We start from the raw sequence: 26723 nt of genomic DNA on the forward strand, positions 1-26723 counted from the left end.
TTAAGCACAAATAGCGCTCATAGTTCTGTAATCTGTAATAATTTCTGGCATTGCTCCCAGTTTAACTGAGACACTCCTCGCTTTAAAGAGAAGAACCCTGACGGCATGGGATTAGGATCAGAATCACTTTATTGCCAGAATGTGAAACGTACCAAAACTAATTGTGGTTCAGTGCCAAGCATGAAACACAGGACAATATGGGAACAGACAACACGATAGCAACCAACAGTTTATAGGAGAACAGTGCAAACAGTCATGAGCAATCCACAATTAGCAGAATGGTCACATGCACAAAAGCCAATAATCAAACTTCAATAAATGTGAACATATGACGAGGCTCAGTAATCGTCAACAGAACAAGGGGAGCAAGGAAGACCATTTAAGAGGTGTTGTGCAGGGACGGTTAGGGTATTATACCTGAGTGAGTTTTATTGAGAAGCTGGATAGCTGCAGTAAAGAAGCTTGGGAGATGGATGACCTGTAATCCTGGTGGTGGTGGACTTGTAGTGTCCCCCTGGTGGTAATTTGATGACTGTTAGGGTGAGTGGAGTCAGCAGTCATTTTTTCAGCTCTTTCCTTCGCCCTGGCAATGAGCGGGCCTTTTAATGTTGGTAACTGACAGCCAGTGATCTCCACTGATTGGACCACTCACTGCAACTTGGACTTGGAGATGGAGGAGGCACCAGGAAAATAGAGGTGGTCGCAGCACTCTCGGTGATGGCTGAGTGAAAATACACCCTGGGGTGTTATGTTTCTTGTACTGGCGTAGGAAGAACAAGCTCTGCTGGGCTTTCCCAATGATCAGTGTAACGTGCTTGTCCCTCCTCAATGTATTTGTCATGGTAGTCCCAGGAATTTGAATGACTTGACCACAGGCACAGCCTGACTATTAATTTCCAAGGGGGGAGGGCAGTAGGGGGTTGTCAGCAGAAATCGATCCTCATTTCCACTGCCTTGTTAGCAATAAGCTTCTAGTTGTTTCGAGCACTTCATGCTGCAAGACAGCCTACCTCTCTGAAAGCAGACCACATCATCATTAGAGACAAGGCCAACCACAGCTGAGTCATCTGCAAACTTTAGGGATTTAATTGGATTTGTCTGTGGACGTGCAGACATATGTATGAAGTGAGAACAGGAGGGGTGAAAGAACACAACTGTGGGGAGAGCCTGTACTTACAGACATGTTCCCCGACTCAGCCATCTGACTGGTCAGCTCTTGGGCTGGGAAAGACCCAAGGTTCTGCAGTCAGTGTGAACTGTCTGCTTCCTACTGACTGCAAAAAAACTAACTGGTGACTAACCCCAACAGGAGCAATGTTGCCTGTGAGGCTCTGAGAAGGATCCTGTGAGTGAGCGAGTCACTGAGCCAGCTATCAAAACTAGGATCGGCTGTGCAGCTAGTAGGGTGGAGGGAGGGTTGTCAGGACGGGGAGAAGGTGAAAGAGGCAAAGGAAGAGAGGGGTTAAGAGACAATAAGGTTACCAGCAGCCCAACATTGTGTTGCTGTTTTGGTAAATTTTTTTTAGGAAGTTATCTGTCTGGTACAACACAACATTGTTGTTCTCTGCCCTGTATCTTCTCCCAACCCTGGGCACTGTCCTACAGGGAGATTCTTAGACTGGTCCTGAGGTGAATGAGGGGCACTTTCTCCCCTCCTCATTGGAAATGTGGGAAGAAATCCATACGGTCAGAGGGAGAGCATGCAGACTCTGCACAGATAGCGCTGGACCATGAATGAGGGACACTTTCTCCCCTCCGCTTTGGGAATGTGGGGAGAAACCCATGCAGTCAGAGAGAGAGCACAGATAGCGCTGGAGATCAGCGCTGAACTTGGGCAGTGAAGTAGCAGGTGTTCTGGCTATACCACCATGCACTGCACTTGTCTGGTATGCGTTCACTACACGTCGTGAGCAGGGAGGACTTCCGTTGACTAATTCAGTGCTTTCAGTTTTAATCAATATACCTGCTCATTGGGTACCTTCTGCCCCTAATAAACTGGCCACTGAATGCGCTGTAGCCCATCCACTTCAAGGTTCACGTGTCGTGCATTCAGAGATGCTCTTCTGCACACCACTGTTGTAACGTGTGGTTATTTGAGTTACTGTCGCTTTCCTCTCAGCTTGAACCAGTCTGGCCATTCTCCTCTGACCTTTTTCGTTAAAAAGGCATTTTTGCCCACAGAACTGCCTCTCACTTTAGTTGTTCACATCAAGCTCTGTAAACACCAGAGAGCGTTCTACGTGAAAATCTCAGGAGATCAGCAGTTTCCGAGGTACTCAAACCTGGTCTGGCATTAATAATCATTCCACAGTCAAGGTCAATTAGATCACATTCCTTCCCCATTCTGATATTCAGTGCAAACAACAATGAACCTCTCGACTTTGTCTGCATGTTTTTATGTGTTGATTTGCTGTCTCATGATTGGTTGATTAGATATTTGCATTAATGAGCTAGTGTATGGGTGTGCCCAAAAAGTGAATTTTAGCCTGGATGTGGGTTTGGTATTGAAACAGAGGGATAGTAACAAGGGCGTTCTTGTGAAATTGGGAATTCCTGAAAGTTAGGGAGTATTATTTTAAGTGGGCTTCTTGCTTACAAACAGTCTGATGGACAGATGGGTCTTTTTGAACTGGACAGGTGTTTGAGACAGGTAGTTAGAGAGTATTGGTGGGAACTGACAGCAGTGTGGTGTTCTGAAGGCTTGTAGGATGGGCTTTGCAGTGGCAGAGTACAGGATGGGTTGACTTGACCTAGAAGATTCACCTTTGCTGACAACCACCCACCCCTTCTCGACTAAGAAACTTGGCAAATAGACCATCTTTCAGCCATTTTTGTGTCATAGAGACAGGACAGCACAGAAACAGGTCCACAGACTTATCTAGTCCTCGCCATAACTGCCTAGTGCTAGAAATTGGATTAATCTTTATCCCGCAACATGAGATATCTATCAATGATACTGTTTCCCTTCGAACCCTCCTTCTGGAGCACAAATGGGGAAACTGACTTGTGTAGTTCTGTGTCTATCACTGATCTCTCCCAGAATAAGCTCATTTTCATTCTGTTAGGCTGGACTAAGCCAAGCTCCAGTAACTGATTGCACTTACCTTCCATCGCCCCAACAAGGTTCTGATGTCTCACCAACAGAACCCACTCACCATCTTTCTCCTTTTCCCCCTTGATTATGCCCCAGTTTGATCAACAGACCAGTACTCTGCCATCCCCCAAGCCTCACCTGAGATTCCGATTGGAATCTTCCACCCGCCTACCCGACCTTTCCTCCTCTCGTTAAGTCCAACCTTGGTCTTGGGAATTGCAGGGCACACAAAGGAATGCTTGTTACAGCTGTTCAGCTGCGGCATTGGGTGTTACTGAATACCAGATGTGGCACCTTTGATGCCCTCTTCTCGTTGTTCATCAGGAGGAGATACAGAAGCCTGAAGGCACACACTCAGCGATTCAGGAACAGCTTCTTCCCCTCTGCCATCCCATTCCTAAATGGACATTGAACCCATGAACACTACCTCACTACTTTTTCATTTCTGTTTTTGCACTACTTGTATAACTTTTCAATATATGTATAATACTTACTGTAATTCAGTTTGTTCTCTATTATGATGTATTGCATTTTACTGTTGCGGCAATATCAACAAATTTCACGACATATGCCATTGATATTAAACCCGATTCTGATGGCAGAATATACTTTCCAGATTCTGATACCTGCATTGGAAAATAGTGGTTAGAAACCAGCAGGGTTGGAAGCTGTCTCACCCTCATTTACCAAACAAACAGTATAGCATATGTATACAGTTTTGCTTCAGAAATTAAAATCTGTTCATGTCAACTTCCATACTTCACCCTTGATGCAAGTAATCAAGAATTTCTGGACAATGAAGTTTCTAGAGTTCACGGGTCAGGAAGTCGGCAACGAAATTCATAAGCATGTTCCTCTTGCTTGTAAATGTACTTGGAGAAAGCAAGTACAATAAAATGACATTTTCCTTTCCATTTTACACCCCCATTTCCTAGAGGACAAAAGTTTGCTATAAACTGAAGGCTGTATTTTGAAAAGAAATGTGACTCTTTCATAACAACACAACCATTTTGGAATTTCCAGCAGGCCAACATTAAACACTTTGGAAGGCATGCAGTTAAGATGACTGAATTGATTTTTTTTTATTTGCTGTACCTGGGCAATCAAGGATCTTTGCTTTGCCAGGACTCCATCCCTATCGATGGGGATTTTGTGCGGCTTTGAAAGTTGTTTACTTAATTCCTCTCTCGGCCTCTCTGACAGTAGCTGGGAATGCAATTGTGGCCTCGTTACGGCACAGTTTTGGGCAGCAAGATGAAGCCAGGCTTGTAACTGGGGTTCCCTGTCATCTGCCTCCATGCAGGAAAACTGCAGGGACTTGCTTCTTCTCAGCTGCCTGGACTGGAAAACCGGCTCCTCCAGCTCCCACCAGTCAGAGTTAAATGTGGAGTCTGTATTCATTGATTGGTTCAGGGAACCTTGGATATGATGTGGCCCCAATGACTTTGCAGAAATATAAAGTCAAACACAGACAAGACACTGTTTGTATTGCAGAAGAATAGTCGTTTTGAAGAGTTCTTGTTCAATGGCTTAAATGCAAATATTTTGGTTGACGGAATCTACTCGTAATCTTTTGAAATGTTTGAGTAAGGGGAACGGGGAGCGTAGTGACCTTCAGTCTATCTTGGAGTGCCTGAGTGTGGGTAGGCTTTGTAGCAGGGCAGCTAAATCTGCAGAAACAATTTGCAGGTTGCTAACTTACTGCTGTAATGGGGAAACTGCAGACAAGACTGAGTAGGCAATTTAAATGTCAATTCCTTATGAGGAGCAAGTTTAACTGGAGTTTTGAAATTCCAGTGCAGGCTCACAGTTCTTTGAAACTTGCTGGTGGAATTATGGCGGAGAGCTGGGTGGAGTCGAGAGATTCTGGGGAGCCGACTAACCAAACTGGTAACTGCCAGTAGAACTTGTGGACCAGCTGGGAGCCATCACCCTGTGTCACTTCTTCCTTTTGCTCTGTTTGCTGAGTGGTCTTGTGCGGACTGACAACTTCGGCCGGTTTTGGCACTTTGGGACGCAGCTGCCAGCTCTGCAGGAGTAGCAGCGGTGCCATGCTCTGCTCCCAGGGCAAAACAGTGAGATCTGTTGGAGGAGTGTCTGTGTTGGGTCTGGGGTGACTACAGTGATGATCTACGTGCCTTTGGCCCTCTTTCCATAAGCATGGAGCAGTCCTGCGCAGTTCCATGATCCAACCGCCTTTACTGTCCAGCAATCCAACTTCCTCATTTAAATATCTGCCAACACACTTAGTCAGCAGACCAGAGGAAGGTCCTTTTAAACACATAATGTGAACAACGTGTGTGTGGCTGCAGTCGGACCCATTGGGTCACACTGTGTTCAAGCAGCCCCAGAGCTCCAGTCACCAAGGAGAGGTTTACACTAATCCTGTTGTCTTCTCCATACACTCCCATTAACTCACCCCAGGTTTTACTGTTCACCAGCACTCTAGGGGAAATTTTATCAGAATCAGGTTTAATATCACTGGCCTATTTTGTGAAATTTGTTGTTTAGCAGTAGCAGTACAAAGCAAATGCGTAATAATAGGGGGGAGAAAACAGAATTACTATATCTATATATATATATGTGTGTGTGTGTGTATATGTGTTCAGCAGGTACATTTTAATGTCAGAGAAATGTATACAATATACACCCTGAAATTCTTTTTCTGTGCGTGTGTATGTGCAAAACCAGAAAGTTTTAAAAAGGCACGAGGTAGTATTCATGGGTTGAATGTCCATTTAGAAATTGGATGGCAGAGGGGAAGGAGCTGTTCCTGAATCTCTGAGTGTGTGCCTTCAGGCTTCTGTACCTCCTTCCTGATGGTAACAATGAGAGCAAGGCATGACCTGGGTGACGGGGGTCCTTAATGATGGACGCCTCCTTTTTGGGGTCTCACTCCTTGAAGATGTCCTGGACTAACCTACCAATCCCGTTTCTTTGGGATCTGGGGAGGAATTGCTGGAAACCTACCAGGCTTCAGTGAGAATGTGCAAAATCCACACAGGCAAAACCCCAGATCAGGACTGGGTGCCAGTTGTTGGCACTGTGCGAAGCAGTTTCAGCCACACAACTGCTGTTACTTGCCCGCCATTTCTTGAGGAGTCTTTAGAATATAAAAGCAAGGATGTAATGCTTAGGCTTTGTAAGGTATTGGTCAGACCACATTTGGAGTATTGGGAGCAGTTTTGGACCCCTTATCCAAGAAAAGATGTGCTGGCATTGGAGAGGATCCAGAAGAGGTTCATGAGAGTGGTCCTGGCAATGAAAGGGTTAACATTTGAGGAGCTTTTGATGGCTCTGGGCCTGTACGTGCTGGAGTTTAGAAGAATGATGGGGTATCTTATTAGAAACTATCGAATACTGAAATGCCTAGATGGAGTGGATGTGGAGTAGTTGTTTCCTATAGAGGGGGAACAGTCTCAGAATAGAAGGACGTCCCTTGACAGCAGAGATGAGGAGGAATTTCTTTAGCTAGTGTGTGGTGAATCTGTTGAATCCATTGCCACAGATGGCTGTGGAGGCTAAGTTGTTTGGTACTGTATGTTTAAAGCAGAGGTTGATAGGTCCTTGATTGGAAGGACATCAAAGGTTACTGGGAGAAGGCAGGAGAATGGGGTTTGGATGGATAATAAATCAGCCATGATTGAATGGCAGAGCAGATTCGGAAGGCTGCAAGGCCTAGTTGTATGGTCTTAATGGAATCTCGTGTAGTGTCATTCCTGTGATTTGAACAAAGATAACGGCAGGCTGTTGAATCTCTGCCCCGACAGCAGAGATGCTCCTGGTTGGACCTTCTGCATAGGACTTTATTCCCTGGAGAGCAGGAAAATGAGGGAAGATTTGATAGAGGTATAGGGGTATAGACTGTAAGACCATAAGATATAGGAGCAGAAGTAAGCCATTCGGCCCATCAAGTCTGCTTCACCACTCAATCATGGGCTGATCCAATTCTTCCAGTCATCCCTACTCCCCTGCCTTTACCCCATACCCTTTGATCAAGAACCTTTGATCTAATCAAGAACCTATCTATCTCTGCCTTAAATGCACCCAATGACTTGACCTCCACAGCCGCCCATGGCAACAAATTCCACAGATTTACCACCCTCTGACTAAAGTAATTTCTGTGCATCTCAGTTCTAAAAGGACGTCCTTCAATCCTGAAGTCGTACCCTCTTGTCCTAGACTCCCCTACCATGGGAAATAACTTTGCCATATCTAATCTGTTCAGGCCTTTTAATATTCGGAATGTTTCTATGAGATCACCCCTCAATCTCCTGAACTCTAGGAAATACAGCCCTGGAGCTGCCAGACGTTCCTGATACGATAACCCTCTCATTCCTGGAATCATTCTTGTCAATCTTCTCTGAACCCTCTCCCATGTCAGTATATTCTTTCTAAAATAAGGAGCCCAAAACTGCACACAATACTCCCAAGTGTGGTCTCACGAGTGCCTTATAGAGCCTCAACATCACATCCCTGTTCTTATTTTCTATAACTCTAGAAATGAATGCCAACATCGCATTCACCTTCTTCACCACTGACTCAACCTGAAGGTTAACCTTTAGGGTATCCTGCACCAGGTGCCACACATGAGGTTGCTTAGCAAGATAAGAGCCCATGGAATTACAGGGAAGTTACTAGCGTGGGTGGAGCATTGGCTGGTTGGCAGAGAACAGAGTAGAAATAAAAGGATCCAATTCTGGCTGGCTTTTAAATGCCAGCAGGCTTTTTCCACTGAGGTTTGTGTGGTTCTGCAACTAGAGGTCGTGGATTAAGGGCAAAAGGTGAAATGTTTAAGGCGGACTTCACTGAGAGGATGGTGAGAGTGTGGAATGATCTACCAGCGGAAATGGTGGATGTGGGTACATCTCAACACTTAAACGAAGTTCAGACAAGTAAAAAGCAGAGCTATTATTCTGCCCAGTTCCACCTAAACCACAGCCCCCCATGCCTAAATGGAGGTTTATGGAGGGCTATGGTCCGGGTGTGGGTTAATGGGACTAGGCAGCGGTTGGATGCGTTGATGGGCCATTTTCTGTGAGGTAACGTTGTATGGCTCTCTAACTCTACATGGTAATGTGGGGGTCAACAAGTGAGGAGAGAAATGGACCTCCACGTCCTCTGTCACCACCACTCCTCTTGCGACGGCCTGCTACACAACTTGTATTTTATTTGGTCGTTACATCTGACCGCAACTTGGTGTCAAATAGATTAAAATATCCCTCGTGATAGTTAGTATGTAAGTACCTGGTGATCAGTGCTTGATAGAAATAAATTAATACCACTAAAATGTCTTTGTTTTTTAGATGTGCTTCAGCTGGTCTCACAGAGTCTGGGATCTCCTGGCTTAAGGCTTTGCACCACGAGTAAAGATGATGAGGTCAAACTGAGAACAGATGAATCCGGAAATCCAGAGCAGCAGCCGATCACGGTGCACCAAATGTTGACGGAGTCTGTTGAGAAATTTGCTGACTACATGGCGCTTGCTTCAAAGCAAGGTGAACACTGGAAGAAGATGACATTTAAACAATATTATAATGAATGCAGGGATGCCGCCAAGAGCTTTCTGAAGGTAGATGACGTATATTTCTTTCCAAACGCCAACAACTCAAATTCATTATAGTTTTTATATGTAGACTGATGTTAATTTTAAAAAAAGAATGGAAATAGCTAATCTGACTCATGATTGCAGCTATTAAATGATTCAGCCTAGTAAGTGATCAGTGACATATAACCTTGTGCCCTAGTTTCATTGCCATACTTCGCCCACGTGTTTTTGGTGCCGCTGACAGCTCATCTGTTGATTATTAATTTGGCCGGTGTGAGCCCCATACGGGTTGCAGAATAACGCAGCACAAAATCAGCCCCTTCTGCTCAACTCGCCCTGCAGACTTGAAGGAGGGCGATAGAGGCCTGCGGAAGTTCACTGCTCGTCTTACTAACTCGCTCCAAACACTTCCAAGTTTTTGCAGCCCATTGTTTTTTTTGTGTGTGTGTTGGCCACTAACCAGAGAGTCAAAATGAAAAGATACTAGTTGTAGAAAGACTTGAATATTATCAACCTAACAGAGGGGACTAAAAGTCTGCCATGGGGTCGTATATCCAAATTGAAAGTGGTTGTAGGCTTGGACAGATAAAAAGGCTAACCTTATAAAAGTCCACAGTTTGGAATTGACCAGAACTTGCTGGAAGTTGATTGCAGATCTCCACTCTTCTGATCCGGTTCATTGTACTTCCATTGGACTCCCAAATGGACCCAACATGTCCTTAGTGACTCACAGCAATAACGTTTGCCTTGCTGGTCCCAGCCTTGTAATGGACCTCTTTGAGAATTGCCTGCTCCTGGTTGTGGACATTTTTGATGTAGGTAGGTTGTAATTTGGTGATCTGTGTACCCATGCAGGGAGTAGTGTGTCAAACCTTCCCTGCTCCCAGTGTAAGGTACAAATAAAGCTTCCACCTTCAAACAGTAATTTTCACCGAGAGTTGAGTCAGAGCTCATTTTTGCTTATTATTTTGCTATAAAAGTGATGAAATGTCATGTAAGGACTAATATGAACATTTTTCTTCCCCTGTAGCTTGGACTCGAGCGGTTCAAAGGTGTTGGTATCCTTGGCTTCAACTCTCCGGAATGGTTCATTGCAGATATTGGAGCAATTCTAGCTGGGTAGGACGCTTATTACTAATAAGGTGGTGATGACAGAGATTGCTAAATTTGTTGACAATGACTTGTTTCTCTGTAAAAAGCAATATAGAACCTTTTTCCCTCAATTGATGTAATTTTCACATGGATGTTCAGCCACGCTGGACTGAAGTTCTGGCAACTTTCTGATATCTAGCCCAGTGTCCTGATTTCATGTATGGTGATGAATGGTGAATGTTGCCAAACTTTTTGAGCCTTAGAGTTAGCTTGTACATAGTTTCCAGTATATTATTATATTTCATTATTGTATGTTAGGACAATGAAGCAATTACATTATTATTCATGCAAGCAAGGATTTTAATCGGTTTTTAATTCCATATTTCATAAATGATTAATAGACCCATCTAAGTTTATTAGATTTCTGGTATGATCATCCAACAAAATCATGGAGCATTACCCCCTCCCCCTGCCACTTTCTTTCTTTTGGCTTTTAGTCCCTGGGTTCACAAAACTGGAGAGGACACTGGGCCGATATATAGCTGGAGAATTGGGATAATATTTCTGGTCAATATGAGAAAGTGCTAAATAAAGTGCGTTATGGGTGAGTGATTGTAGATTTGGAGTTAGAGTGGAGAAATGATGGTGATTCTCCTCGGAACAAGCTGGGTGGAGCGGCAATTTAATAGATGTATACGGGACTGGTTCTGGTTTAAACAAGGTAAGAAAACGAAAGCTACTCCCATGAGGGGTCCCCAACGTTTTTTTATGCCGTGGACCAGCACCATTAGGCAAAGGGTTTGTGGACCTCTGCGATTAGTACGTGGTTCAATGACCAAAGGGTTTGGGTTGGAAGGAAAGATACGGGGGAATGCGAGGCCAGTTCTTTTTACCTGCAGTCATATTATATGGAATTCCCTGCATTAGGTCTAGGTTGGTGGAACGAGAATCAATCAGAACGTTGAAAATGGAGTTATCTAGGCACAAGTAAATTGGGAGAATAATTTGCAGAAGAATTGAGAGTTGAAAGCAAGGAAATGAGACTGCTAGTATTACTAGGGGCTTCGGACTCAATGGATTCAGTGAACACTTTCTGTCCCTTAGAGAGTTGTTGCTTGCCTTTTGTAGTGTATTTTAATATGTAATTGTGCATGAGAATGAAAGAGATCTTAGTTGCTATGGGCATGAGTGTATACATATCCCAACACAGAGTTAATGGCTCTATACAAATTGAGTTTATTTCTGAGAATCCAAATCCACATCCTACAATAAAACTGATTGCTGATGTCATCAATCCCACAGATTTTCTGGGGAATCATAAAGCACAATCAATTTTTTTTTAATGGCAGACACTTTTTTTTTGTATAAAAGTTTGTGCTTAAGGTCATTTCCACCCAGTGTGCCATTATCTCATTCCAGGCTCCTTTTTCTTCTTGCCAAATGCCTAGCTGGCAAATATCCCCTGTCTGCGTGTCTACCTTCATATTTGCGACTGTATAATAGAGCCAAGCCTATCCCTGAAGAATGAGGTGCCCAGCCGCATTCTGCAGCAAGGAAAGCACAGAACCAGCCTGTGACTATTGCAGACACTCACCTGTCGCTTGCTCGCTACAGTGGAAGTTACAGAATCGTAGAATTGTTGTTCCACAGGATGAGGTCATTCAGCTCTTTGTTAGGAACTTCTCTGCTGTTCTTCCCGTGACAATGTATATTAATCTATTTGAAGTGCACATCCAATTCCCTTTTGATAAGCTATGAGATTACAGGTATCAGATACTCTATATACAACCTTGAGATTTGTCTCTTTTCAGGCAGCCACAAGACAAAAAAAAAACCCATTTAAAAAAGACTCAATGTGCGGGGAAAAAAATTGTGCAAACAATAGAAGTAAGGAAATGACATTCAGAACTGAAGTTCACGAGCATGGGTCCGCAGCCAGGAAGCCAGTCATTACTGCAGCTGATTCAGGAGCCCGTTAGCTGCAGGACTCAGACTCAGTTCAGCTCAGAGACAAGTAAACCTCATCTGGGATTTATTTTTACAAAGAAACCAGCGTGGAGGTTTGAAAATCCTGAACGGGCGGGGTAGGTCAAGGCAGAATCCAAAGATAGCATCGGTAAATAAAAGATGGCTACTAATTAATACAGTGGGGGAAATAAAGCAAAAATCCTGTCGTCAGAGAGCAGAATTTATGACTTAAAGCTCCTGAGAGTTGCCTTTCCGAAGGAAATCAGATGAACAGTAGAGAAATATACAAGACTGCTAAAGTAGGGTGGTGGGATGGGAGCAGGCTTTGGGGTGGAATGAGTACCTCTGGTTGAGCTGAATGGTCGCCGGTATCAGACGGACCAACATTGACGTTTTGCAGGCAGCTTACAAAGCTACTAGATATTTCAGTAGATGTACTTCTTCAGAACTGCAATCGCTGCAGTCTGCAGCCTGTAATTTCCCTTTTAAGGGCGTTCTTTTGAGCTGACTAAACGATCTGGCACTTCTGCGATCTCCTGGGGGGTTCAGCGAACTGGCCTCTCGAGAGAGAGCAGACGCGGCCGGGGCGGCCATTGCTGGGGATGGACGCTGCGTCCAGGCCTGATGGCGGAAGACGAACCTGTGGGTCGGCTCCATTACTTTGCGCCAATTAAAGCGTTGAGCAAGATTAAAACCGTCAAGGAGGAGAGTGGAAAATGAGCAGGTGTTCAGCGCCGTCTGCCTGCGTTTGATCAGCCACTTTCTCTTCTCGCTACTAGCATCGGGCGGGGAGGGGTTCCGCGCCGTCAAGTTCGGGAGCAGTTGTTGCCCTGCAGCTACTAGACTCCTGGACGGATTCACTGTTGGGGACTCTGAAGTTCATGTTCCACGTATTTTTCCTTTACTTTTTTAAAATTATTTGTGTGTTGATCAAGGCTTCAAGACTGAAGGCCAAACTAACGTTAAACTCTCTACTCCGCGAGATTTGCTCGCTTTAGCGCTGACCTGGCTCTACAGCTGTGTCCTGCAACCATCAGCACTCGCCTGTGTCCTGACCTGGCTCTGTGGTTGTGTCCTGCAACCATTGGACTCCTGGACCACCTTCGCCTGCCTCGGTGCTAAACTGGCTCAGTGTCTGTGGACTCGCTTTCCGGGACTCTACGACTAATGTTCTGTGTGTTATTGGTTTACTTTTCTATTGTTTGCACGATTAGTTCTTTTTTCCCCCCATACGTTAGGTGTTTGACGGTCCTTGGTGTGTGGGGGGTTTTAATGGGTTTCATTGTGTTTCTTTGTTTTGAGGCTGCCTGCAAGAAGACACATCTGAAGGCTGCATACAGTATGGATACTGTGCTAGTAAATACACTCTGAACTTTGAAGTGTCCAGATTCAGAGCAGAGATGCTGAAAGATAGAACAAATTCTCCTTCACCTGTGCACCAGATCCCACCTGGCGACTTCATGGAAGATGATCCTCATAAATGTATCGGCACATGTTAATAGCCATTTAGTAACAGGTGAAAGCTCAGTCAGTTCTGCCTCCTCCCGGCAATTACCTCGGCTTCAAGAGCCCTCATCAGGAATTTACCGGAAAATTTTCTGAGGTGAACATTATTACAAATATTGTTTCTTTTATTGTACAGTGGAGTGGCTGTTGGAATCTACACTACAAATTCACCTGAAGCCTGTCACTATGTAGCAAACGACAGTGAAGCAAATATCTTGGTGGTAGAGAACAACAAGCAACTGCAGAAGATCTTGCAGGTCTGTTGGCTCCTCTTCAAATCACTTGAGGATCTAGAATCATGTTTTTAAAATTTTTGGAAACTTCAGTCTGTAAGCATTGGTTAGGCTAAAGGAAATGGCTCTGCATTTTGCCCAAAGCTGTTTGTGTTAATTTTCAATATATTTCAGTTGTGACAATTTGCTGTCAGATATCATATACTCAGGTACAGCCTGCCTTATGGTCAGGTTACAGGCATCAGAATATCTGCACCACTTGGGCCAGCCTAGGTGAGACCACTGTGTGGGCATGGAGCAGGGACTGAAGCACGACCTGTTATGCATGAGCACCCTGCAAGCCAAAAGGCATCCGTCACTGGAGAAAGGCAGCTGAACAATCATCTATGAAGCAATGACTTCCATCAGCCCACACTGGACTGGTTCAGGCTGACATTAATGGTGCTAGCCTAGCTCAGGATGGAATAGGTTTGTTGCAAACCCAGTTTCATTAAGAAATATAAAGAGTAAAAGAGAGGTAAGTGTAGATAATGGACCACTAGAAAATGAGCTGGAGCGCTAGTAATGGGGTACAGAGAAATGGCGGATGAACGTAAGTATCTTGAGTTAAGTCTTCACTGTGGAAGAAACTAGCGGTATGTCAGGTATTCGAGAGGGTCGGGGCAGAAGTGAGTCTAGTTGCTATTATGATGGAGAAGGTGCTTGGGAAGCTAAAAGGTCTGAAGGTAGATACATCAAATGGATACACCCCAGGGTTCTGAAAGAGGTAGCTGAAGAGATCGTGGAAGCATTTGTGATCTTTCATACATCACTTGACTCTGGAATGGTTCTAGAGGACTGGAGAATTGCAAATGTCACTGTTTAAGAAGGGAGGAAGGCAGAAGGAAGGAAATTATAGGCCAATTAGCTTGACTTCAGTGATTGGGAAAATACTCAAGTTCATTATTAAGGATGAGGTTTTGGAGTACTTTGAGACACATGATAAAATGGGTCAAAGTCAGCATAGTTTCCTTAAGTGGAAATCTTGCCTGACAAAATCCGTTGGAATTCTTTGAGGAAATGACAAGTAGGATAGACAAAGGAGCGTCAGCGGATGTTGTTTACTTGGATTTTCAGAAGGCCTTTGACAAGGTGCCTCACATGAGGCTATTAAACAAGATAAGAGCCCATGGTGGTACAGGAAAGGCACTAACATGGATAGAAGATTGGCTGACTGTCAGGAGGAAGAGTGGGAATACAGGGGGCTTTGTCTGGTTCTCTGCTGAAGACTAGTGTTCCATAGGGGTTAGTGTTGGGACTGCTCCTTTTCAATGTTTTAGGTCTGTGATTTATATGATGGACTGAATGGCTTTGTGGCCAAGTTTGCAGACAATACAAATACAAATGGAGCGGCAGGTAGTGTTGGAAGAGGCAGGGAGTTTGCAGAAGGACTTGGAAAGATTGGGAGAATGGGCTAAGAAGTGGCAGATAGAATATAGTGTAGGGAAATGTATGGTCATGCACTTTGGTAGAAGGTATAAAGGCATGGACTATTTTTTAAACAGGAAGAAAATTCAAATATCAGGGTGCAAAGGAACTTGGGAGTCCTTATGCAGGATTTCCTAAAGGTTAACTTGTAGGTTGAGTCAGTGGGAAGGAAGGCAGTTCTTTCGAGAGGACTAGAATATAAGAGTAAGGAGGTGGTGCTGAGACTTTATAAGGCATTGGTCAGACCGCACTCGGAGTATTGTGAGCAGTTTTAGGCCCCTTATCTAAGAAAAGATGTGCTGGCGTTGGAGAGGGTCCAGGGAAGTTCACAAGAATGATTGTGAGAATGAAAGGGTTAATGTACGAGGAGTGTTTGATGGCTCTGGGCCTAAACTTGCAGGAGTTTGGAAGATTGAGGGGGAATCTCATTGAAACCTATCAAAAATTAAAAGATCAAGATAGTGGATGTAGAGAGGATGCTTCCAGTAGTGAATAAGTCTAGGACCAGAGGACACAGCTTCAGAATGAAAGGAGATCCATTTAGAACGGAAATTAGAAGTATTTTCTTTAGCCAGAGGGTAGTGAATCTGTGGAATTCATTGCCACAGATGGCTATGGAGGCCAAGTCATTGGGTATGTTTAAAGTAGAGCCTGATAGGTTCTTGATTGGCCAGGGTGTCAAATGTTGCGGGGAGCAGGCTGTAGAATAGGGTTGAGAGGGATGATAAGTCAGCCATGATGGAACAGACTCAATGGGCCGAATTGCCTAATTCTGCTCCTTTGTCTTATGGTTGCACTTAACAAAGACTGAAATGATTTATTCATTCTGATCAACTCAGTGCTACATGAAAGGGCTACTTTGACTTCTGGGTGTTTGATTACGTTCTTAACTTGTACTCCTGTTGCGTTCCTTCATTGTGTTTAGTTGGTGACACAACAGTTCTGGGCTCGTCGACCTTGTCTGCATTTATTGAACATGACAACCCGCAACAGCCCGTTTAGACTGCCTAGTCAATACCACCACTTCTCCAGTATTCAACTTGCTCACGTCTTTAATTCCCTTTTATTCTCCAATAAGTTATATTTTCCTTTCATGTACTGCTTCCATGCATTTAGTAACTGATTTTCCAACCAACTTCCCGGTGAAGAGTTTATTCTAATCTTTTTGTAATTCCTTCTATAACTCCTGCATTTGTACCTCCCATCACCATTTTGAAATCACCTTCCATTATCTTAACTACTTGTAGGATAAATTGAAAGCACTTTGTATTCTAACATTTTATATAGAAAATTGGAATGTTTAATATCTCACTGGAGTAGAATCACCTGCACAATCTATTTGTGCATTTGTTTCTGTTTCTGTCTACTTATTGCCTCTATATATTGTTTATTCGCAGGTTCAAGATCAGCTACCACATCTAAAAGCAATTGTACAATACAAGGAGGAACTGAAAGAGAAAAGACCAAACCTTTACACGGTACGTTATTATCAAAAGCCGGACTAAGAATCAAGTAAAGAAAATAATGATGCGAAAAGTTTTGGATAAGATGAGTACAGGTGTACTGAGAAAGCTGAAGAAATACTAGGCAGGTGATTTTAAGGATTTAAAGTATGGTTATGAATTGGTTGCCATAATCTGTAAGGAAGCAATAATGAATGGTTGGAGACTGGGGAACCAATAGTAGCTAGTGCAAAGTCAGTTGTTACAAAGAGCATAGGAATACCCCAGAAATGTCACTTGGTCCACAGACGGCTGTGGACAAGGATACTGAACGTCCTGGATAGATACGGGGTTGTAAGAGGAAGTAGGTTTCGATGTATAGAAGATAAACCTTTGCGATAGAACATCCTCAAGAATTGTAATAATTGTATTTGTAATTCAGAAGTGTCTCTAATATGTTTTTGTTCCTTGCACTCCACAAAGTGGTCAGAGTTCATGCAGCTCGGGAAGGATGTGCCCGATTCACAACTGGATGAGACCATTGCCTCCCAAAAGCCCAATCAATGTTGCACACTCATCTACACTTCAGGGACCACCGGAAAGCCAAAGGGAGTCATGTTGAGCCATGATAACGTAAGTGTTGTTCTGTTAAAGCAATATTATTTTACAGCTAAATAACCTGTTAGATATATGTAGTGATTTTTCCATTACATAAATAAAATTAAGGTCTTGATTCAGGCTAAAATGATCAGGATTAGTCTGTCTTTTATGTCTACATTATGTGTGTATGGACGTATCAGTTACTGATTGTACTTGCCACTGCAAAGTCTATTGACTTTTCCAACCAAGTCAATAGAGCTACAAAGCAGTTCTATTGAATTTGCTGGGACTGTATGGATGGAGTGATATAATAGGTAGAGGATACTTCCACACCCTCAGGTTTTAGCTCCTTCAACTCATTGGTCTCCCATTATACCTGTCACTCAATCTCATTGGCTTCTGTCTGACCAAGTGAGCTATCACTTCTGCAGCTCAGAGTCTTGGTTGTTAAAGTGTCTGAACAAGAAAGGAAAAACCAGCTTGCTGACCCAGCATAGTTTGAATCTTTACTATTTATTTCTTTTATTTAGTGATGCAGTACAGAACCGGCCCTTCTGACCCAATGAGCTGCTCAGCCCAGCAACCCAGCTGTTTAACCCTAGCCTCATCACAGGAGAATTCACAACAACCAATTAACCTGCTAGACAGCACGTCTTTAGACTGTGGGAGGAAACCGGAGCACCTGAGGGAAATGCGTACTGTCACAGAAAGAGCGAACGAACTACTTACAGATGGTGCTGGAATTGAACTCTGACCTCTGACTCCCCGAGCTGTGATAGTGTCACGGTGATTGCTATGGTACCGTGGCTCCCCACATGTCACTGTAGTTGTACAGTGCTTATTGAATAAATTAGCATGAATTGTGTGATGAAAATCATTTTAACTTGTAATAATCGTTTTATCTGCGGCTCTTTTTTTTTGTCTCTCAATATTATACACTAAGCAGGGCTGTAACAGTTGTATTATTAATGGAGTGTTGCGTAAGAGCTCCAAAGTTATTGCTGCAGGGCCTGTACAATATTACTCACCCTGAAGCAGCAGAACCCAAGGGAACATCACGGCAAACTTGTGCCTTTTGTGTCATCGATGATCAATCACTGTTTGATTCATTCCTGACTCAGATTCATGTTGCCTCTGACCCCACCCCACCCAAAAAAAAAAATTCATAAGAAATAGAAGCAGGAATAAGCCATTTGACCCTCACTTTCTCTCCTGCAGTTGAGTAGGATCTGATTTCGGAAGGTTCCGTCAGAGCACAGTGCATTATGTAAACAGTGTGTACTGCAGCCACTGTGCACTGGTTGAGGACGGGGCAAATGTTCCGGGTGACGGACAGGTGCCAATCAAGCAAGTTTGTTCTTGATGCAGGGAGTTTCTTGAGTGTTGGAGCTCCGCTCGCTGAGGCGAGTTTATGGAATTCTGTCACATTCCTCACAAGCTGCTTTGGGGTGAGCGACTGCAGAGGTTCACAAAGGTGCCCACAATCACCTTCTCAGCGGCAGTACAGGGAGTTTATTACGTGCTGGTCTTGCCTGTGATGGCCCAACCCTAGAAACCAATAACTTAACAAAATAATGCTAGCTCGTTATTTTTAAATCTGCAGCTAACGTGGACAGCGAATGCAGCAGGAAATATGGTGAACCTTAGGCCAGCCACTGAGAGCCAGGAGTCTATTATCAGCTACCTTCCGCTGAGTCACATTGCTGCACAGATGATCGACATCTGGCTGTCCGTAAAGTTTGGAGGAACCACTTACTTTGCACAACCTGATGCACTGAAGGTAACAAAAAATGAACAGAGTATGGAATATGTTTCTGTCAAATCAGTGTTTCACATTTGTGTTGCTTTGTAGGCTGCTGACTGATACAGTTTGGTATCAACTGGTGAACCTCTGCACAACTATAAGCAATGGAACTCACTGATCTTCTGACAGGAGGAAGAAAGCAGAAAGTTTTCTATTTGCGATGCGGTGTTTTTCTGGTAAAATCTCTGGTGCTCAGGTTGTGGACAATTGCATACAACCACAACTTGACTTCTATTGTTGCAAAAAATCCAATGTCTTTATCCGCAGTTAGGAAAAAAAAATGACTACGCTAAATAACTCACACTAGCCCTCTCGGAGGGATCAGAAGTGGAAAGGGTGAGCAGTTTCAGGTTCCTGGGTGTCAACATTTCTGAGGATCTATCCCGGGCCCAACATATCGATGCAGATACAAAGAAAGCACGACAGTGGCTATACTTCATTCGGAGTTTGAGGAGATTTGCTATGTCACCAAAGGCACTTGCAAATTTCGACAGATGTATTGTGGAGGGCATTCTAACTGGCTGCATCACCATCTGGTATGGTGGGAGCACTGCATAGGATTGATATAAGCTGCAAAAAGTTGAAAACTCGGTCAGCTCCATCACGAGCATCCGCCTCCCCAGCATCCAGGATGTCTTCAAGGAGTGACGCCTCAAAAAGGGGGCATCCATCATTAAGGACCCCCATCACCCAGGACATGCCCTCCTCTCATTGCTACCATCAGGAACGAGGTACAGAAGCCTGAAGGCACGCACTCAGCTGTTCAGGAACAGCTTCTTCCCCTCTGCCATCCGATTTCTAAATGGACAATGAACCCATGAACACTACCTCACTACTTTTTTTGCACTAATATATATATATATAATTTACTGTAATTCGAACTTTTTATTACTATATATTACTTATATATATTACTATATATTATATTACTATATATATTATATTACTATATATATATATATTACTATATATTACTTATATCCGAAATGCCCTCCATCTTCCTCTGGTGCTCCTCTCCAACCGCCCCCCTTTCTTTCCCCCTCGGCCTCCCGTCCCATGATCCTCTCCCTTCTCCAGCCTTGTATCCCTTTTGCCAATCAACTTTCCAGCTCTTAGCTCCATCCCTCCCCCTCCTGTCTTCTTCTTTCATTTTGGATCTCCCCCTTCCTCTCCCACTTTCAAATCTCTTAATATCTCTTCTTTCAGTTAGTCCTGACGAAGGGTCTCGGCCGGAAACGTCGACTGTACCTCTTCCTATAAAAGCTTAGTGAAAGCTCTCAAAGGAGCTTGTGGACTAGGTGAAGTAGTTGGCACAGCACCCTGGGCCGAAGAGCATGTACCATGCTGTCCTGTTCTATGTCTTATGTAAGGGAGAATTTTTTGGGAAGAATATTACAGAATCTGGAGCTGTCCATAACCGAGCGCAGTTTCTAGGTCACGTTTAAGCATCCAGAATTGAAATTGTTGGTAGAATTGGATGAGGTTACAGAAGTGCAGAGATCTTTTTACTCAGTGTTTATGGTTGATGTAGAGACAGCTAAAGTTTGAGTTGATTGAAAGGATAATCATTGGATATGGGGACAGGGTAAATGTAACAGATTGCAGAGGATAATGGGCAGAACGGGCAGGTTGAATCAGATTGATTTAAAATACAACATTTCACCTTTCTTATAATTCAAAAAAAATTGTCAGCAAAAAAAAAAAAAACAAGGCACGCAAATGTGAGGATAACAAAGTTGATCAGCAGGATGGTTTGAAGTGGTTGGCGGTGTTATAAATTGCTACATGGAAATGAAGTTTCTAAGTCTCTGTTTAATAGCACATTAGTGAAAACTGAGGCCGTTCCACCCGTTCACCATTCCTTGCTTCTTCCGATAAAATGATGGAGCTTGAGGATGAGCCTTGTAGCAACTATGCAAATGTATCTGACCTGGGAATAAACCCCTATAAATATGACCTGGCCATGGGTTCATTGGTTCCATTTAATATCAGAGAATGTATACAGTATACAACCTGAAATTCTTACTCTTCACAGACATTCACGAAAACAGGAGACAACACCAGAGATTGAATGACAGTAGACATGTTAGGACCCCAAAGCCCCCTCTTTCCCCCTCGCATACACAATCAGCAGCAAAGCATCAACCCCTCCCACTTATTTCACCAGAAAGCATCAGCACCCACGAAGCAAGCAATGGCAAAACCCCCAAAGAGAGACCGTGATCTGCAGTCCAGCAAAAGCTAATTTTTCACCTGACAATTCGATATGCCACAGGTTCTCTCTCCCTAATGAGGGACAGAGAGGTTTCGCCCCTTTTCCACGGCAAGAGGGGAGACCAATGAAACAAAATGGCTCGCTGATTACGATGTTAGAGTGTGCCGCGTCACTTTGAGAGGTATCTAATGTGCTAAGCAATTAAATTTTGTTCCACTCGGCTTTGGATTGAAGATTAAAAAGAGAATTGCAGAAATTTAAAGAGGAGGCCATTTGATCTATGTTCATGATGGCCAAGTGAGCTTCCCAATTTCCAGCTTGCATCATGACTTTTCAAGTGGTTATCTGTTTATAAAGTGATGAGGATTTCTGCCTCCATCTCCTGCTCTAGCAGTGAATTCCTGATATTGCACTTATTGAGATTGGATCCATTGCTTCCCTCTTACACACCTGGGGAGACTGGGAGATCAGGTCTGTTGCAGAAGTAACTGCTCACAGCACTCTGCCATGTATCACTTTTGCACAACCCAGGAACTTCAGCTGCACTCTTCCAGTCTGCTGAATCGCACCAGTATTCAGGATGTACGTTGGAATAGCCAAATGCAGATTGGGTGACTGCATTCAGTCAACAGCAGTTAGTTAATGAAGGTATCTCATTAATTTTCCATCTCATTCTCTTTCCGACATACCTTGTCCACGCCTTCAACTCTGTGCCAACATGGCTTGAGAAACAACAGCTCTTCTGCTGGGCACGTAGCAGCCTTCTGGCTCCAATATTGAAACAGAAGCTTTCCCTGTTTCTGTCTGAGCTGACTGGTACTGCTGTAATGTTACCCGTTGGTTACTTAACTTGTTTTTTCACTCCCCATAGACGCTGACTGATCTGCTGGTCAAAACCAGCATTTTCCTTATAGTGTTTGACTCTGCAGCTTTAACGTGTTCCTTTGTTTTCCTTTTCCTCCCCATTTGTCCTCATTAATCTATTAACCAGGTTACTCAGTACAATCGGGAATATTTCAGTAACACTGACCTGGCCCTATTAGAGAGCCATCGCTGCCCCTGTCCTCTGTCACAGTAAACTAAATTACTTTCTCACTTGTGCAGGAGGAGCTCAGCAGGACAGGCAACATCTATGAATGGGAATAAGCAGTCGACATTTCGGGTTGAGAATCATCAATGCGTCAGCCCAAAACGTCAACTGTTCATTCCCCTCCGTAGATGCTGCCCGACCTGCTGAGCTCCTCCAGCACATAGCGCGTGCTGCTTTAGATTTCCAGTATCTGCAGAACCTCTTGTGTCTATCGTTTTCTCGCTTGCCCTGTTCTAAAGGAAGGCCTTTGACATTACTGCTGTTCCCTTTTCCACAAATGTTGTCTGACCTGTATTTCCAGTATTTTCTGTTTTGATTCCAGATCAACAACACCTGTGATTTTGTTTTTGATTATTCTAGCTTGTAAAGTGTTTGTCTCGTGAGTCCTAATAAGTTCAAATAAATTTGATTTCTCTTTTTGGAACAAGTCTTCACTATCATTCTAACAAAGAGATATCAATAGCAGTGGCAGTGATGGTGGGTAACATTATTTAAAACAGTTCTTAATTTATTTTGGTGACTAACTTGGAGCTGGTCATATTGCTGACAGTGACTTAGCAACTGGAAGGCTGCCCCTGTGTTCTCGAAGGCATTCTCTTCTACCAACAGAAGTATGCAATGCATGATCAAAATCTGGACGAATGGTGGCATTTCAGTCAGCTTGGAAGAATTATGTTCTGACAACGGAGCAGGAGATGGAATCAGTTTCGGCAGTAAGACTTCTTTTTGTAGCAGGGTTAAGGCTGTATGAGGTTTCAGACTCACATTGATTATCTCTGACTTAAGTCGTGAAATTTGTTGTTTTTGTGGCAGCAGTGCGAGACATGAGATTGCTGCATTACAAAATTAAATATATAGTGCAAAAGAGGAATAGCAAACTGGTGTTCATGAATCATTCAGAAATCTGATTGTGGAGGGAAATAGCTGTTCATAACATGATGAATGTAGGTCTTCAGGCTCCTGTTCGTCTTCCCCAATGATAGTAATGAGACGAGTGCATGTCACAGATGGTGAGGATCCCTAACAATTGGAGTCAATTGTTAAAAATGAGGTTTTGGGGTACTTGGTGACACAGGTCAAGATTGGACGAAGTCAGCATGGTTTCCTTAAGGGAAAATCTTGCCTGACGAACCTGTTGGAATTCTTTAAGGAGATTGCAAGTAGGATAGATAAAGGGGATACAGTGGATGTTGTATATTTGGACTTCCAGAAGGCCTTTGACAAGGTGCCACACATGAGGCTGCTTACCAAGTTAAGAGCCCATGGTATTACAGGAAGGTTACTGGTATGGTTAGAGCATTGGCTTATTGGTAGGAGGTAGCGAGTGGGAATAAAAGGATCCTTTTCTGGTTTGCTGCCAGTGACTAGTGGTGTTCCACAGGGGTCAGATTTAGGACTGCTTTTTATGCTGTATATAATGATTTGGATGATGGAATAGATGGCTTTGTTGCCAATTTTGCAGATTATGTGAAGATTGGTGGAGGGGCAGGTAGTGTTGAGGAAACAGGAAGGCTCAGAAGGACTTAGACAGATTAGGAGAATGGGCAAGAAAGTGGCAAATGAAATGCAATGTTGGAGAATGCATGGGCAAGCACTTTGGTAGAAGAAATAAATGTGCAGACTATTTTCTAAATGGGGAGAAAATTCAAAAATCTGGGATGCAAAGGGACTTGGGAGTCCTTGTGCAGAATACCCTGTAGGTTAACTTGCACGTTGAGTCGGTAGTGAGGAAGGCAAATGCAAAGTTATCATTCATTTCAAGAGGTCTAGAGTAGGGATGTGATGCTGAAGCTTTATAAGACACAGGTGAGGTCTCTCCTTGAGTATTGTGAACATTTTTGGGCTGTTCATCTAAGAAATGATGTGCGGGCATTGGAGAGGGTCCAGAGGAGGTTCACAAGAATGATTTCAGGAACGAAAGGGTTATCATATGAGGAACGTTTGATAGCTCTGGGCCTTTACTCACTGGAATTTGGAAGGATGAGAGGGATCTCATTGAAACCTTTTGAATGTTGAAAGGCCTAGACAGAATAGATGTGGAAAGGACATTTCCCATTGTGATGGAGTCTAGGACAAGAGGGCACAGCCTCAGAATAGAGGGGTGTCCATTCAAAGCAGAGATGCGGAGAAATTTCCTTATCCATAGGGTGGTGAAATTGTGGAATTGCTGTGGAGGCCAGGTCATTGGATCTAATTGAGATGGAGATTGCTAGTTTCTTGATTGGCTGTGGGATCAAAGGTTATGGGAAGAAGGCCGGGGAGTGGCACTGAGAAGAGGGAAAATCGATCAGCCGAGATTGAATGGCGGAGCAGGCTTGATTGGCCAAATGGCCTAATGATGGATGAACCTTCCTGAGAGATCATCTTTTGACAATGTCCTTGATGGTGGGGAGGGTTGTGCCCATGATGATGCTGTCTAAATCTACAACCCATTGCAGCCTCTACCAATTCTGTACGTTGGAGTCTCCAGGCGGTGATGCAAGGGGGCAGGACACTGTCCACCATGCATTTGTAGAAATTTAAAGAGTCTTTGCTGGGCTAAAGAGGAGGACAAATACTAGATAGTACATTTATATAAATTTTCTCAGTTCTTCGAGCCACTAAGAGGTATTCAAGTCGAGTCAATTTTATTATCATTTAACTATATACATGGTTACCATCAAACGAGATGTTTCTCTGGACCAGGGTGTAAAGCACAGTAGTACGCAATAACTTGGGAAAATAAGGATAAAGTCTACAGGTGAATTAAGCATAAATAGGACAAAGTAAAGTGCATAAATTAAATACTGTAAGGTACAGAACAGATTGACCAGTGGGCGACGCTTCAAATGCGAAGTGGCAGGGAGTTCAGGAGCCTTGCGGCCTGAGGGAAGAAACTGTTTCCCATCCTGACCATTCTTGTTTTTATGCATCGGAGTCTCCTGCCTGATGGTAGAAAGTCAGAGGATGCTGGATGGATTGTTGGCATCCTTGTTAACACTAAGGGCCCTGCATATGCAGCGCTCCTGATGAATCAAGTCAAGTCACTTTTTATTGTCATTTCGACCATAACTGCTGGTACAGTACACAGTAAAAACGAGACAACGTTTTTCAGGACCATGGTGCTACATGAAAGAATGCAAAAACTACACTGAATGTCCACGATTGTTGGTAGGAGACCCCTGTGATCCTCTCAGCTGTTTCACAGTCCTTTCTAGGGTCCAATGGTGCTTCTGTAAAATTCGGGTAAGATGGTTAGGGGGTGGGGGTCTTCTTGCTTGCCTCGATCTCCTTAGGAAGTGAAGGTACTGCTCTGCCACCCTGTTCAGGGAGATGATATGAAGGGACCAGGTGAGGTCATCCATGATGTGGATTCCCAGGAACTTGGACCAAGTTGTACAAATTTAACAGAAGAGGGCTAAAGACTAGTAAATCGTATAGTCCAAACAGAAATGCATTGTGAAAATTTGCCAAAGTTGGTGAAATTGCTGGAAGAAAGCTTTGAGCTAGATGTGTTTGAAGTTGCAGATTCAAGGACGCATAACAGATTGTTTTGTCAAACTAACTTGGCCTCAAGGAAAAGTGAGGTTTGTTACATGTTAGAAAGCTCAGAGTTTCTGCTTAAAGTAATTAGTGAATCGGCAGGAAAGAATATGAGTGAAATACAACAATGCCTGTAGGGGTGACTGAAAAAAGGTTCAACTGGAGGCTAAAAAATACCCTAAGGATATGTGACTGTTGGAACACTGGGAGGAAATGTGACTTCCACAGACGGGACTTGTATCCTGCTTTTGGCAAAATGTGTTCAGTGTGCGGAAGGAACAATTACGTTACTAATTCAATGGAAAAGGATCATCTGCACACAGGCAGCCAGAAAAATTGACGAGAAACCAGAAACAATATTTGTTCCTGCTGAGGTCAGTGTTTATGGTTCAGTGTTGGATATGTTGCAGAGACCCCAGAAGAGGAGCAGGCCCATGTTGTCTGTACCGAACATGACACCAAATTAAACCAAATCTCCTCTGCCTCCATGGCACCTGCATTTCTCCTTTCCCTGCATATCCATGTGTTTGAAATCCTCTTAAATGCCACTACTGCACCTGTTTGCACCATTACCCTGGCAGCTCATTCCAGGTAGCCACCAGGCTCACTGTTTAAAAACAATAACATGCCCCACGCATCCCTGTTAAGCATAACCATCTCATCTTAAATGCACATCCATTAATTATTGACATTTCTATCCTGGGAGAAAATATCTGACTGTTTTACCCGTCATTGTTTCTCATAGTCTTATAAATATCTGTCATGCATTTTGTAGCACAGCATCCACCAGTGTCATAGTGCGTACATAACCTAGTAACCCAGATGTGTTCAAATATTACAAATATCGGGCCTTTGGTGATAGAATTAGATACCTTAAAGAAGGGCAGCACGCTAACGTAGTGGTCAGCTCAATGCTTTACAGTACAGGCGATCTGGCTTCAATTCCCACTGCTGCCTGTAAGGAGTTTGTATGTTCTCCCCGTGACAGTGTGGGTTTCCTCCAGGTGCTCTGGATTCCTCCCACAGTCCAAAAACGAACCGTTCGGTAGGTTAATTGGTCATTGTAAATTGTCCTGTGATTAGGCTGGGATTAAACTGGGGCGGCGCACCTCTAAGGGCTGGAAGGGCCTGTTTGCACTGTA

The 26723-nt window shown here is 43.7% G+C and overlaps 1 protein-coding gene across 1 annotated transcript in view; it reads left to right on the forward strand.

Annotated features, from left to right (window-relative positions):
* acsbg2 (acyl-CoA synthetase bubblegum family member 2) overlaps positions 1–26723 on the forward strand; it is a 76426-nt gene that overhangs the window by 30738 nt on the left and 18965 nt on the right. The window contains 6 exon segments of the mRNA XM_072244427.1: positions 8401–8666; positions 9673–9761; positions 13345–13465; positions 16306–16386; positions 16834–16983; positions 18554–18730. Of these exon segments, the coding sequence (XP_072100528.1) occupies positions 8401–8666; positions 9673–9761; positions 13345–13465; positions 16306–16386; positions 16834–16983; positions 18554–18730 (884 nt within the window).

This window comes from Mobula birostris, chromosome 26 (assembly GCF_030028105.1).
Source record: "Mobula birostris isolate sMobBir1 chromosome 26, sMobBir1.hap1, whole genome shotgun sequence".
In the NCBI taxonomy this organism is placed as follows: Eukaryota; Metazoa; Chordata; class Chondrichthyes; order Myliobatiformes; family Myliobatidae; genus Mobula; species Mobula birostris.